Source organism: Rhinolophus sinicus, linkage group LG14 (genome assembly GCF_036562045.2).
Source record: "Rhinolophus sinicus isolate RSC01 linkage group LG14, ASM3656204v1, whole genome shotgun sequence".
Classification (NCBI taxonomy): Eukaryota; Metazoa; Chordata; class Mammalia; order Chiroptera; family Rhinolophidae; genus Rhinolophus; species Rhinolophus sinicus.
The window spans coordinates 50,451,462-50,467,206 of NC_133763.1; the positions used below are offsets into that span (position 1 = coordinate 50,451,462).

The 15,745-nt window shown below is 46.2% G+C and overlaps 1 protein-coding gene and 1 long non-coding RNA gene across 2 annotated transcripts; both read left to right on the forward strand.

The window, feature by feature from the left end:
- The first annotated feature begins 74 nt into the window (after nucleotides 1–74).
- LOC141568695 (uncharacterized) lies at nucleotides 75–7,772 on the forward strand. Its single transcript, XR_012491922.1, has 3 exons — nucleotides 75–264; nucleotides 1,602–1,695; nucleotides 2,380–7,772. It is a non-coding gene; the product is annotated as an uncharacterized LOC141568695 (long non-coding RNA).
- A 4,916-nt stretch (nucleotides 7,773–12,688) lies between these two features.
- BOLA1 (bolA family member 1) lies at nucleotides 12,689–14,670 on the forward strand. The gene is made up of 2 exons (XM_019739872.2): nucleotides 12,689–13,548; nucleotides 13,922–14,670. The coding sequence occupies exon 2, from the start codon at nucleotides 13,928–13,930 to the stop codon at nucleotides 14,339–14,341; it is 414 nt and encodes a 137-aa protein (XP_019595431.1). The 5' UTR covers nucleotides 12,689–13,548; nucleotides 13,922–13,927; the 3' UTR covers nucleotides 14,342–14,670.
- Nucleotides 14,671–15,745: the final 1,075 nt, after the last annotated feature.

Here is a 15,745-nt window from a genome sequence, read left to right on the forward strand (position 1 = left end):
CGTTTGCATTCGGAAAAGGAAAGATTTCGTAGGTATCTACCAATGGCTGGGAGCCACATTAAAGCCCCTTATTTGCATGCCTTTGAAGAGATTTGGGAACAAAGCGGCTGTTTTGTTCTGTTTTACTGAGTGGTGTTTTTTCTCCAGTTTAGGGTGGTAGTTTTCTTTTTCCCCTGTTTAACAGAGCTTGGAGGGAAATCCCTAGAAGGACCGGAAAGGACTGCGGAGGGCCTCCAGTAGATGCAGAGTTACTACCACGTAAGGGTAAGGGATTCTGGAGCCATTTATTCCCTTGAGCCTTAAATTACCCTCCAGATTTCTCCCTTTCTGTCTCATTACAGCCAAACTCCCCTATATATACTACTAAGGCTGTCTCCTTTCTCAATTTAGTCGCTGCCTGCAGTGTGTTTTCGCCCTCCGCCCCCAGTCTGTGGAATCCAGTGTAACTGAGGGCGACGATAGATTTTGTTCCTCCTCTTGATCTCCAGGAGACGTCTGATACCGCCTTGAAACTTGCTCCCTTGGCTTTCAAAATGTCCTCTGGCTTTCCTTATTCTGCTATTCTTCTGCCTACCCCTGAATAAGCTGTCCATTAGGCGCTGCTTCCCTCCCTGTCTCTTCCATTGTTCACCCTTCCAGAAGAGTCTTACCCACTTCCCTGTTTTCAGCTAACATCCAAATTTGTTTCTGAAGCTCAGACTGAGACTGCATAGGGACTTGGGCCCTGGGGGCCCAAGGAATGCCTGATGGCCAGGAGGAATGGATAAGCTGACCCTAAGAATGCCTCCATCCTATTACTCTCTATGCAAAAATGCAGAAGTAGCTGGTTTTATCTTCCTTCTAACCGCAGACGTGGAAACCCCTGTTCCTGTGGTGATGATAATGAGCAATCCGCCATCTTGGCCCCACAGAGCAGGTGCGATCATAGTGACCATGCAACTGCTGCTAAAAAGGGAAGTCACCCCAACCTAAAATGGAAGATTCCAGAAACCTGCCTTTTTCAAAAAGACCACTGTGTCCCCACTTTATAAAAGCAGCCAAGCAGAGCGACCCCAAGTCAGTTCCGGGAACCTTCCTTTCTGTGCTGCCTCCCTTGTGCTCAAGCACAAGCTTAAAATTTATTCGGAAATTTTTCTGGGGTTTCCTCTCAATTTCTGTTTTGGGGAACCCCAACGCCAGTAACATTTTGTGGTCACTACGAAGGGACCCTTTAAATCCCTGTAGCAGCGACACAGGGCAGGAAGAAGAATTGGCCTCATCGGGCCTAATGAGCAGCTGTTTGAACCATTGGTTCAGCGTCAGTGTGACTTGTGAATCCACCTCCGACTTTCCCAGCTCTCTCCTCCCCAGACAGTTTTTATTTTCTGTCAAGTTCTGTTTGTCATTGTCATTGTCTGGTCTTTGTGTCCAACTCTGCCTTACTGTAGAACTGAAATGGCCGATTTGGCCTGGTCCAGAATGGCCGACCGGGGAACAGACGGGTTGCTTCCATCTGTCCTGACCCAGGTGTCAGGTTTGAGTCCCAGTTAGAAGTTTGGGGTTAATGTTTCTGAGGTTGAGTTCAAGTCCTGTTGTAATTATTTTCTGTTCTTATTTGGTAGGTCTCTCGGAGGAACTTTGCCGCAATTTTGTGGGCACCAGTCCAGCAGTTAAGAGCCAACAGGGCACTCGCCACTTAAAGACTTCGGTGAAAGGGTAAGTCAAGTCACAGAATGGTAGATTGGCACTGGGCCCCTGCTGACCTAAAGCAAATGTCTCTGAAACTGCCATGTTTCCCCGAAAATAAGACCGGGTCTGATATTGATTTTTGCTCCAAAAGATGTATTAGGGCTTATGTTCAGGGGATGCCATCCTGAAAAATCATGCTAGGGCTTATTTTCCGGTTAGGTCTCGTTTTCGGGGAAACACGGTAGGAACACTGAAACTACTCACTACCCCCTCACTCCCCTGCAGCTAACCCATTTCAAGCTTTTGACCTCCTGAGAGACCTCTACCCTATTATCTGATTAGTCTTTGGCCATCCCTCCTACTTTGGCACCAGCCTGGCTGTTGGGTTTCTGTCTTTGATCCAGAGAAGTCGGACCTTTTCTGTTGATTTTCTTCTGGGACCTGTGTCCCTGAATTTGCATTGCTGAGTCCTGGTTCCCCTCAACCTGGATTTAAAACATCTGGCTTAACCAGGAAGATCTGATTACCCTCTTTGCTCCATCATACATCTGACCCGCTGTCATTCTGTACAGATCAGAGGTGGATTAGAGATTAGCCAGACCTAGACCCAGTACAGGGTTGGAGACATGGAGTATTTTCTACACAGGCCATCGTTCCCCAGTCGTCCTTGCTCTGACTCTCCTCTTTCACTCTCCTCCCTCTCCCGTCTAGATCTCGCTTGCTTGCTTCTGGATTGGCTGATTGGGACTGCGAGCACTCCTGTTTCCTAAATGACACCTGAAGTGGAGCAGTCCACCCAGTTCTCGGCCCCCTGACTCTAGAGTCACCGACTCTATCATGGGAAACTCTCCAAGCGTCCCAAGAGATTCTCCACTAGGATGCATCCTCGCTAATTGGAAACACTTTAAGTTAGATGACCTAAAGAAAAAGAAATTAATTTCCTTTTGTAATGTGGCCTGGCCCCAGTATTCTCTTGGGGAGCAAGAATAATGGCCTGTGAATGGTTCTTTAAATGATAAGACCATTGCCCAGCTGAACCTCTTTTGTCAACGCTCCAACAAATGGTTGGAATTTTTCTATGTTCAGGCTTTTGTGAAATTGCAAAAGGACCTAAAGCACCAACGTTCATGCCGTGTTTGTGTGGCCTCGCTCTCAAAGAAACCTGACCCCGTGGCCCCATCCTCTTCAGATTTCAAGCTCCTTGACCCTGTTTTGGCCCCTCCTAGTATGGCTCCAAGGGCCCTCCTCAACCCTTTGCCTCCCAGTCACCCAGACTCGGTTGCTGAGCCTCTCCCACATGCCTCTGCTCCTAACACCTCTGCCCCCTCGGCTCCAAACCCTTCTCCTTCCCCAGCTCCATCCCCCACTAGAACCGGAGCCGGACTTAGACGACCTCCTCCAGAAACTCCCCCTTCTTTTCCTCCTCGTCCTCGTCCTCCTCCTCCTCCTCCTCCTCCTCCTCCTCCTGCAAAGGGTTGTTTCCCCCTTCGAGAAGTTGCTCACAGAAACGGGGGAGCCCACATCCCCTTTTCTGTCACCGAAAGGAGCCAATACAAGGAGATATTTGGAAACTTCTCAGAGGACCCCAGTAGGTTTCAGAATCAATTTCTTAAGTTTAGTTTAACTTATTCCCTAACTTGGCAAGACGTCCTGGACATTCTAACCTACTGTTGTACCCTGGATGAGAAGGCCCATATTTGGGCAAAGGCCCGAGAGTATGCTGATAGCCTAGTTGTCACTAACTCCCAACATGACGTGATCAGATTGGCAAGGGAGTCAGTCCCAGACCAAAGCCCTCAATGGGACTACGGGGATCGCCTTGGTAGGGCTAGGATGGAACATTTTATCGCCTGTATATTAGAGGGCATGCACAGGTGCCAAGTTAAGCGGGTAAATTACAATAAAATTGAGATCACCCAGAAGAAGGACGAAAACCCTGCCGTTTTCCTCAACAGGCCCTCTGAAGCCATGAAAAAGTATACCAACATTAATTCTCAGTCAACAGAAGGAAGGGTGTTATTGGACATGCACTTCAGGACCCATACCGCTCCGGACATTAAGAGAAAATTCCCAAACTCAGAAATCAAATCCTACATTCCAGTGTCTACCTTGGTGGAGGGGGCCATCACGGTATGTAATCATCAAGACCGGCCAGAGGAAGCCAAGAAAAAGACGAGATTAAAAAAGAAAATCAGACCAGTACCTCGAGATGACCGTAGACCCAGGAGACCAGCCCAACTTAAATACCAAAGGTGGTCCGGGGTAGGGTGGAACCAATGTGCTTATTGTAAAAAGGAAGGACACTGGAAACGAGACTGTCCAGAAAAAAGGAGGAAGCACAAAAACAGGGAATGCCTTGATCACCCCAGGAAGCTAGGGCGGGTCAGCAACCCTAATTGGCCCTCTCTCCCAGCCAACCTCTCGGAAGGGACAACCTCTGACTGGCGAGACCCGAGCGCTCATCCCGCTCTGACTCTTGGAAACTCCATCACTGTCACACCTGCAGAGCCTTGGGTCACTCCCAATGTGGCAGGTACGAAATCTGAGATTTTACTAGATCCTGGAGCCGCCTGCTCTGTCCTGACTCAGCCGGGTGGCCCACTCTCCAATTCTGACTGCACGGTTAGGTGGATAAACGGGAAGCCTAAGGTAAGACGATCTACTTTTACCTGTGATACAGGATCTAAAACTATAGATCACTCTTTTCTTTGTGTACCTGAGTGCCCAATTCCCCTCACTGGTGGAGACTTGATAAGGAAATTAGGAGCCTCCATATTTATTCAGGAAGGTGATGGCCAAGTCTCAGAACCACACCAGGGAATCCATTTATTGGCCCTCCAGACTTCCCCAAAACTGAAGCTTTCCATCCTTCCAGAGGATATTAGAGCCCAAGTCAAGGCTACAGTGTGGGATACTGATACCCCCGGGCGTGCCATAAATGTAGAACCTATTAAAATAAAATTGAAACCAGGAGCAAAATGCCTGTGGCAGTGTCCATACCAATTAAGACCTGAGACCCTGAGGAACATTCAGTCCCTTCTAGAGAAATTCCTTAAACATGGATTAATTAGACCTTGCCAATCTCCCTTCAATAGCCCGGTCTTCCTGGCAAAGAAGCCCAATGGGGAACAGCTCTTTGTTCAAGATCTTCGGGCACTTAACAAGATGGTAGTCCCTACTGGCCTAACAATCCCCAGCTGCTATACACTCCTCACTCAGATTCCCAGTGAAACCCAGTACTATACTGTACTGTGTTTGGAAGATCCTTTCTTCTGCATCCCCTTACATCCAGACTCCCAAGATTTGTTTGCTTTTGAATGGAAAAATCCCAAGACTGGTAAAGTTACGCAGTATACCTGGACAGTATTACCCCAGAGCTTCCGGGATAGCTCTCATCTCTTTACAAATGCCCTTGCTAAGGAGCTCGGGAAGCTTAAACTTAAAAATGGGACATTGATACAATATATAAATCAATTGCTCATCACCAGTACCAACTATCAAGACTCCAAACACAATACTATAATGACCCTAAATTTTTTAGCCGAGCAGGGATATAAGGTATCCCCCGCAAAGGTCCAGATTTCCCTACAAAAGGTCCAATTTCTAGGGTTTATCCTCATCCCAGGAGCCCGGTTGCTGGCCCCAGATCGCAAAAGGGCAATCACCTCGTTGCCAGTCCCTACCACCAAAAAAGAACTGCGCAGGTTCCTAGGGATGGCAGAATTTTGCCGAATCTGGATCCCGAACTTTGGGCTAATAGTAAAGCCCTTATATGGGGCTTTAAGAGGGAAAGAAAGAAAACTACCCTGGGATCAAATTTGTCAGCAGGCATTTGAGACTCTCAAGACTAAGTTAGATCAAGCCCGTGCCCTTAGACTGCCAGACCTGAGGAAACCGTTCTGTCTTTACATTCATGAAGAAAAGGGAATAGCTTTAGGAGTCTTAACCCAAAAGCAGGGGCAGCTCCCACGATCCATAGCTTACTTCTCTAAACAATTAGATTCGGTGGCCCAGGGTTGGCCCGGCTGCATAAGGGCTGTGGCTGCCACTGCTGTTTTAGTAAAGGAAGCCTTAAAATTGACCTCAGGACAATGGCTTGAAGTTTTCACTCCCCATCAGGTGGAGGCAGTATTAAAGGTCAATGGCCATCACTGGCTAAAAGGAAGACGGATCAGACAATACCAGGCTCTACTGCTATATACCCCTGACCTCACTCTGAGGACTTGCCAGACTTTAGATCCTGAAACCCTTCTACCCATTACAGAAGGGAGGAACTCAGAGCATTCCTGCATGGAGACTCTTAAACAGGTTTAATACCGCAGGCCAGATTTAAAGGATGTCCCCTAGAAGATGTAGAGGAAGAATGGTTCACCAGTGGGAGCAGCTTTATAGGAAAGAGCGCCTGGAAAGCAGGACATGCTATTCATTGTCAGCCTAGATAAAGTAATAGTGTCTAGGGCACTTTCCCCTAATACCTCTGCACAGAAGGCAGAGCTAGCAGCCCTAATCCAGGCACTACAGTTAGGAAAAGATAAAAGAGTCAACGTTTACCTGACTCTAAATATGGGTTTCTCGTACTACATGCCCATGTAGCCATCTGGAAAATGCAAGGAATGCTAACTGCAAAAAATTCCCCCATTAAACTTGAGCTAATATTACTCCTAGAAGCAGTCCAGCTTCCTTCCCAAATTGTTATACACTGGAGGTACCACCAGAGAGATCATTTTTAAATTAATTATGTAGACTAGACAGCGTCACAGTTCTTAACACTCAGGATCCTCGCCCTAACAATTGGACAGCCAGACCTTCTCTGACCTTAAATATACTCCCACACAGAGGTAAGCTGAGAAAGGGGAATATAGCCTAAATGAACCAGGGTGGCTAATAGACGACAAGCCCGGAGTACCTTCCCAGGCGAGGACTGGCCCAACTTGTAAAATAAATAACTCCTACCATCCCTAGCCACCCCTATGTAGGCCCGTCTAAATGGCTACACAATCTTAACCCCACGGCTCAAACTATATGGAACTCCATTAAGGGGTCCCTGCTGAATATCACTTGCTCCTTCCCCTCCTGGGACCCCTGGAAGCTGTCTCACTTTGATTCCTTTTGGACCCTTGCCTCTTTAACCTCATCAAGGCTGCCTCTTCGAGGCTACAATTCCACGTTAAGCTGATCGTCGTACAAACCTTCCAGCCCATCCCAGACAAGGATCAGAGAATGTTTTCCTCCCAAGTATAGGGATGTAGCAAGAAGTAGTTACAGAAGAGACCTCCAACCCTAATCCCTACATGATACGGGCCAAATGAAAGAGTCTTCTCACTGTAGGAATTTTAAGTCTCTTTTTCCCTAGTTTCTTAGCTCCCTAGTCCTGAATCCTAATCACTTTTTAAATCAGTTTCTTAATCTTAAGCAAAAGATTGTTCCTAGCTTGAATCCTAGTCTCCTATCCCCTGCTTCACATAATTAGCCAGAAGCTTGTGATTTATGCTTATTGATTGTAATCACTGTGCCCCAGCATTCTTTCCAGGCCATTCCGGGCCCAGCTCCTGGGTGAACAATGCCACCTAAATGATCGGTTAAACCAGAGGAAAAAGCCACAGGCTCCATGAAGCCGAATGGATTTTCCATCACGTCACCCTGCGTCAGCAGCTCTGAGTCCTGCTTCTTGGTCCGATGCTTTTAAATATTAACTGAAATCTACCTCCTCATCCAGGGGCCATCGGGATACATATGATGCCCTAGCAAAGCTTCCGGTACATCCTGACCAAAGAGGTCAACGCGGTCTTCCAGGCAGATCTTGAGACCCCTCCCTCTTATCTAAGATCAGATAGGGTGAGAGTTCCGTGAATCCCCAATAGGTAGGGACAACGACCACATTCAGCAGGAAGCAGATACAGAAGAAAAGACCTCCTGTCCCTCAACTTCCCATAGAGATTTACGGGGATCACGCCTCTCAGGGAAATAAGGCAGGCAGATAGAGACAGGAATGGGGTCTCCAAGTCCTTGCCAGTTAGCACCTTTTGAGCCACTCTTGCTGGGGCCCACTCCTATCCCTTCGGAGTATACTTTCACTTCTAATAAACTGCTCTTTCACCACTGCCTTTTGGTGTCCCACTCAATTCTTCAAGGTATCCAAGAACCTGGACACGGCCGAGAAGGGCCTGTGCTTTGGTAACATTAAGATTAAGGAAGATAAAATCTCAGGGTGGAAATGAGACAAGCATAGGGACTTGGGCCCCAGGGCCCGTGCAGATGTGAAAACCACTATTGTGCATGTACTGTTGACCAAAGTTTGACCGGATATAACCTTCCTGGGGTGGCAATAAGGAGCAATCCGCCATCTTGCCCCCACAGCGCAGGCGTGAGCATACCAGGCGACTGCAACTGGAAAAAGAAGTCACCCCATCCTAAAATGGGAGATTCCAGAAGCCTACGTTTTTCAAAAAGACTACTTTGTCCCCAGCTTATAAAAGCAGCCAAGCAGAGTCACCCAAAGTCAGTCCTGAGGAACTTCCTTTCCTCTGTGCTGCCGCCCCTGTGCTTGAGCATAAGCTTAACAAAACTTGGGAATTTTTCTGGGGTTGCCTCTCGATTACTATCTTGGGGAACCCAAGAACTCGGCACTGGTACTAGACTCCTGCCAAACTGCTCACTGGCTGTTTCTACCCATTTGTCCCAACGACACTTATCCAAATGCAAATGTATCCAAACAACCCCCACCCTCTTCGCTCTATTTTCCTAAATTGCACCAACAGCCTTCCAGGCGCCTAAGCCAGAATCAAGTCCCTGCAGCTGCACAGCGTATCCAGTCAGTTACTTTAACATTTCTTCTGCCTTTTTTTCCAGTCTCTTGTCTGCTTCATCGTCCTCTCTTAGACTAGCAGCAGCCCCTGCAGATTTCTTTGCATGCTCCTCCACCTGCCTTCCATAGAAATCTTGGCCAAAAATTCTGTTTCTTCCTCCACAACTTCCCATCCCTGGGAATTTTACATCCCCCACATCATTTTCACCCTTCCTGAGGATCCCCTAAGGACAAGAGGTGGAATGCTTTCGAAGGAATAGACTTCAGTTCTTTTCCTTGAACCCTTTTCTGATCTCTCTTATCTTCACCTTTATTCAGCATTTACAGAGTACATGCTACCTAGCAAGCAATGGGTATACAGGTAACAGGCTAGTACAAAGAACTCTAGTGAGATGCCTCTAGAAAATGGAGGAAATCTGAACTCGGGAAGTTAGTTAATACCAGCTATCTGTAGAGATTACCTCTGGTAAGAATGCTGGTATAGGTTTGTGAAACACCCAAGTACAATCAAAGGTGATGGGAGTGTTTCCTCAATAGTAGAATATAACTGAAGATAATTCTAACCCAATCAATTTATCATTTCAGAAGATGCACGTATTAATAGAAAGATGTGATACACATTTTTATAAATGGCAATGACAGGATTGTATGCTAGATACAAAAGTTTGGGCTATTATGGAAGGGTCCCTAGTTGTGAAAATAGCCTTTTCTCACAGCTGGGTGAAATATTTCTGAGCACTAACTCTAAGCTCAGATTCTGTGCTCAATTAACAACTTGCCCATTATTCCATTTCAAGATAAAAATACGAGACTGAGAAGGGGAGAGCCAGTTATGGGACGATATCTCTATCACTAGAAGTTAATGAATTTGCATTCTGGACTATTCATAAATTTGTTGTGTGTTCTGTGAGTGCAAGTCTCTCCCCAAGAGGTCAGTCAACTCTTGAAGTTCTGGTCATGTCAAATTTTCAGACTTACAGGGTCTGAGTGCAGATAGTTTGGACCCCACAGTTCTGGCACCCAGAAAAGCCCCTGCTTGAGGGACACCCCCCCCTTTGAAACCTGATCTTTTTTTTTTTTTTTTTACTTCTAGCACAGTGACCGGATGCTGTTAGAAGGGAAAGCCAAAGATTATACTAAACTCTTACTATGTGATAAATCCTATGCTAGGGGCTACCTAGGAAGTAGAGAAAAAATTTTGTTTCAGAGATAAGGAAACCAAGAAAAGACTTGCCAAAAGTCAGAGAGCCTCTTACCAAGACCTGATTAGAGCCCAGGTCCGCCTGAACCAAAGACTGCTCTTCACCACTTCACTCACACTGCTTCGCTAACTAGATGTTGGGTTTTTTATGATGTCACTTAACCTACCCAGCATCACTTTCTTCTGTTAGAGAGACAGATAATTAGACAATACTTTAGATTCCATCCAGCTATAAAACCTTCTTAGATAAGTCTAGATAGGCCAATATCCTTCAGATTATCCCAGGCTCAATTAGTATTGCCCCCCAGAGCTCCTTCCCCAACATTCTTATCAGAGCTATTAAAAAATAAAACAGCAGGCCATTTATAAAAGTACCATCACAGGCAGACAGGCTGGATCTTACTTCCTTAACACCCCTGGGATGTTTAAACAAAAGCAACTAAGTTCTTTCCCAGGCAATCTAGTGAATCGAACATTTGTTTTGTATTCTAGCTCCATCCCACCACTCAACCGTAGTACTCTCCCTTCCCCTTGCCCGCCACCTCTCCCCAACACCACCGCCAGCCTCCTCCATACTGAACTGCTAGCCATTCACAGAGGAGCAAGTCCTTTCTCAGCTCCCAGCCATTGCACGTACAGTTGCCTCTGGCTAGAATGCTTCATTCTCCTCTTGACCTGCAAAACCCTCCTCATCCTTCCAGTTTCAGCCCAGATGATCACCTCTTCCTTCATGAGACTTTCTCTACGCCCAAACACACAGCCTCAGTGCGCCCACATCTCTGCTCACGTCCCCTCTACGGTGCCTTGACTTTGGTCTCGCTTCCTTTCTGTGACCACCTCAAGATAGACCATATCTTCATCTTTGAATCAAGAGTCCTTCATTCCTTCTACCTGGCTCTTAATAAGGTAGCTCAGTGTTTTGGGCATGAATAAATGAAACAATACTCTTAGAGAATGAGTGTCATCTTTTCTAAAATATTTCTCTAGTCAACAGCCACTCTCCAAATGCCAACTATAAACAGTAGACTGTAGTAAGCCAGAGTGATGGAAGATAAAATAGGAGTTTGTCAATTAAATAAAAAATAATACACCCTACCATGATAGAGTTGTTAGAATAAATGAGAATTAAGTGTAAAGAACTTACTGCAGAGCTTGGAATCTGAGAGGCCCAGTGCTGCACTGGGAGGCAGAACAGCTAAATGGTTAAGATTCCAGATTTTACAGGCAAATTACCTAACTTCAAAGGGTCTGCTTCCTCAGTGGTAAAGCAAGAGCAATAATAGTAGCTACTTTGTGGGATTGTTAAGAGTTTGTACATGTAAAACAGAACAGTACCTGGCACCAAGAAAGCAGAGACATCCTACAAATTCTTTGAATGAATTTATCATTTCAAAAGTAAATATCAGGTGTATCCTAGCAATTCCGCTCCTGGGTATACGCCAAACAGAAACCAATGTTTCCATCCAACAAAAAGCATCTACAAGAATGTAGTATATTCATATAACTGCAATACTATGCAACAAAAATGAACAAATTACTGCCATGGATGAATCATATAATGTTGAACAAAAGAAAACAATTGAATTCATGTGAATCTATTTTATATGACGTTCAAAAATGGACGAAAGTTGTAATCTATGGTAATAGAGGTTAGAATAACGGTTACTGTGGCAGGATGGTATTGACTTTCTGGAGCCTTCTAAGGTGCTGGAAATTTTCTGTATCTTGATACGGGTGTATTCATGTGTAAAATTAAGTGGTACATTTAAGATTTATAAATTTCACATTTGTAAATTACACATCAATAAGCACAAATTATTTTTTTTAATGAACAAATACTGAAGTAATCATTGTGGGGGGAAAATTTGTATTTTGTTGGGCATCCCAATCCTTATGTTACAGATTAGTGTTTATTATTGTTTGTTTTATTTTAATTACACATGAAGTGGCCACCATTATCTGTCAGTGCTTAAAGCTTCTAAAAAGTCTTAACCTGGTCATGAAAAACCATCACTAAATAGTAGATATTATTATGACTATGTTTTTATTATAAACAAAAACACTAAACTTGCCCTATAGACCTTGCACTTTGCAAAGCTTTTCCTTATTTTTGGCAACAGGAATAGTAATGATGTCAGCCCTCTCTTCAGACATCATTTCACTCATCCATCCAATACGTTTTATTGAACACCCAAGTATGCCAACACTGAGCTTGTCATAACACATCTAGAATGTAGTGAATACAATCTCTCTGCCTAGATCTCTTTCCACATGTTTAGTTCCTTCTAGTCATGCCAATCTCTGTGTAAATGTCCCCTACAGAGCAAAGCCTTCTCTGACCAGAGCCTCTCACCATGCCTGACCACTGTCACTAGATTATCAAGTTGCAAAGCTGACCAAAAACAAATCTATCAGTTCCATCTCTTTAACAGCGTTCTAATTGATTTCCTTCTCTCTAGCGCATCTCCTGCCCTCACTCACATTATTTCAGCAGACTACTACTGCCAAAGGTGAACTCCTCTCTGCTTCCACTCTTCCAATTTCTCTAATACATTCTTCACATACTAGCTAAAGTGATCATCTAATAGAAAATCTCACCATGTACTCTCCCCAGGTGATTTTACCCCTCTTACCCACGTCCCCTCCCACCCATCCCCAATGATCTCAGTTGTCTTCAATAACTCCTACTTCAAATACACTTCTGAGGTGCTAAAAGTAGTAGACAAACGCTTTATGAGACATAGGATATAACACCAGCATGGGCCAGGGAGCTGTGTCCTACACAACTAGACTGAGAAACAACAACTTGACCTGGAGGGGGGGGGGCGAGGTGGAAGAAAGGGGGGGAATCAAATTTTTAAAAAAGGACTTGGCTCACATGATTATAGAGGCTGACAAGTCCCTAGTTCTGTAGGGTGAGTCAACAAGCTGGAACCCAGGAAAGCTGATGCTGTAGTTCCAGTCCGAAGGCTGGCAGGCTGGAGACCCAGGAAGAGCCAATGTTTCAGTTCAAGTCTGAAGGCAGGAAAAAAGCCAATGTCTCAATGCAAAGTCAAACAGGCAGGAAAGAACTCTCTTGGGGATGGTCAGCCCTTTTGTCCCATTGAGGCCTTCAACTGGTTGGATGAGGCCCACCCACATTAGGGAGAGCAATCTGCTTTACACAGTCTGGCACTTAAATGTTAATATCACCCAAAACACCCTCACAGAAACACCCAGCATAATGTTTCACCAAAATCTGGGCACCCTGTAGCCCAGCCAAGTTGATACATAAAATTAACCATCACAGGTAGGTAGAGAGGTAGAGGTAAATGGGCTTTATCTCTGACACTCAAACAGTTCAGAAAAAAAAGAGAGGGAGAGTGCAAGTGTGGTAAAATGTTAACATCTGGGTATCAGGGTGAAAAATATACTACTGTAAACCCCTTGAGGACAGGGTCTGCTTTATTCCTCAGCCTGCAGGCCTGGCCTGGCGCACAACAATGATATTCAATACATGGAACAGACTTCCATTTTCTTGTATGTAAAATGAAGGAGTTGGGCTAGATGACCTACAAGATTTCATTGGCAGTAAACTGTATCGAATAATCCCAATACCAACTGCGCAAGGATTCTCGGTTTTTGTTTGTGTGTCTGCGTGGTTTTCTTGCTTGGTGCATTTCTCTGCTTCCGAAAGCGACCTCACGAATCGGGAGACTTGGAGACTACAATTCCCGTGAGCCCTCAGGGCACCACGTACGCCTGTCCAGTCTGCTGTCGCGTAGAAAGGACTCCATTTCCCAGCGTGCCTCAGGACGCCAGAACAGCATTTCGCCGAGAACGTCAGGAATCGCGTCCCTGAGCGGGAACTGCGGTAGCCAAGGCTGAGCCGAAGGTAGAAAAGGGCCATCCTGGGGTTCAGAGGGGACGTTGGCCCAACCAAGTGCCCGGAGTTGCGCATACCTCCTTTTGCAACCTCCAGTGCATTTTGTGGTAGTCCCCTTAATGAACATGCCTCGCGCGCGGGCCCTTTGTAATCCCTAGTCACCCGTCCGCTGCCGGCGGCTGGAGGCCAAATTTCCCCAACGTCACACAGGAAAGGGGCGGGGTCTCGGGTCTGGCTGACTGGCGTCTAGTCTCGCTCCCTGCGGCAGCCGAGTGTGGCTGTTGGCGGGTTGGGGTGCGGGTGGAGGTGGGAGGGCTGTGAGGTTGTGCTCTCAGCAGGCAGGAGGCCCTGGCCCTCACTGCTTTGGGCCTTGTCTCTGCAGTAGCCGATGCCGAGTGGACAGCTGGTCAGGCGCCTGTTCTCCATGGCCGGCCGCGTCTGTCTGTCCCGGGGCAGCGCGGGATCGGGGACCAGCGGTCCTGTTGAGGCCGCCATTCGCATGAAGTTGGAGCAAGCTCTGAACCCCGAGGTGCTGGAGCTGCGTAACGAGAGTGGAGGCCACGCGGTCCCACCAGGCAGCGAGACGCATTTCCGTGTGGCGGTGGTGAGCTCTCGCTTCGAGGGTCTGAGCCCCCTGCAGCGGCACCGGCTGGTCCACGCTGCGCTGTCGGAAGAGCTAGCCGGGCCCGTCCACGCGCTGGCCATACAGGCGCGGACCCCTGCCCAATGGAGGGAGAACCCTCAACTGGACGCGAGCCCCCCCTGCCTAGGTGGGAGCAAGAAAACTCGAGGAACCCCCTGAACCCAAAAGAAAAGAGCAAGAGCCGGGATCTGAATGGGTTGGATGAGAGTAAACTACTGGGGCCTTCTTCCCTTCCTTACAGTCGGGTATTGGTAAGGGATGAGGACCGGGGCCCCATTCAACCTGCACATACATTTATTTCTCTGGAGATAGCAACTCATTTCAGATCAAAGCTAACCCAAGGAAAGTGAATCACTCCTGCTCTTGCCCTGCACTATTCAGGAGAAGCTGTCCAGTCGTTTCATGTTAAATTGTGACTAAGGACCACCAGATCTGATGAGCTGGAAATAATCCTGTACACTAAAAAATAAATTATCATTTGAGGTGCATCGCTGTGTTATTCATGACCTGTTGAATCAGTGCCACAGACGTTCGTGGGAGAAGAAAGATACCAGTAGCCTGGGGTAGTCAAGAAGGGCTTCATGGGGGGAGTGACCTAGTTGGATCTTTAAAGGAAAGCACAGAATTAAACCAGAAAGAAGAAAGGTGTTGTAGGCAAGAAGAGACCTCACAAAAACATAGAAACTAGACTGGGCAAGACAGAAGTTGTAGACACATTCGCATTTCATACTGGGGGAATGTTTGGCTTCTAACAGCCTGTCCATTTCCAAAAGGATTTGCATTTGTTTGTAAGAAAAATCTTTGGGGATAAAACACTAACGCAGTGAAAAGATGATAACCTAGAAAACGAGTATAGAAGACGGAGATAACTTTATGTAGCCCCTTTTTCTTATGAGCCTTCCAAATGTTAAGTAATATTTCCGAGGAGAGCTCAAGTAATGTCTAGATAAGGAAATTTCTGATGACCTCAATGTGGAAATGGAACTTAGATACTAAAAACGCTTGATGAACATGTATCTTGACCATTTCTGGCTAAAGCGCTGAGACAGCATCTGGTTGGGCAGCAGGGAGTCATTGAAGAGTTTTGAGGAGGGGCATGCCAAAGAGCATGGTGGGGCAGATTGATCTGGCAGTGATGTGTAAGTGGGTTGGCACAGGAGATTGGAGGCACAGAGATCAACCAAGAGTGAAGGTGGAACCCTGACTTTGAGATCAGCTGTGGGATTAGAAAGGAAGGGGTGGATCTGAGAGCTGCCATAAAAAGTCAGAAAGTGGCTTGATTAGAACAGAAATGGACTAGAGTGAGAGGAGTCGAGGGTAACCCCTAAGTAGTGGTTTTCAGATTTCCTCACAGGTAAGAATTCACAAAGGAGCTTGTTTAAAATGTGGATTCTCTGTCCCCTCTTCCAAAACCAGGATTCTGATTCTGATTCCTAGAATGGAATCTTGAATCTGTATCTTTAAGACACACAAGAAGATTTGGAGGAAACTGGTCCTATTCTCAAGAACTTGAACAAGACTCCAACTTTTTGTTTTCGTTTGGGGGGGGTGTTAAATCTTTTT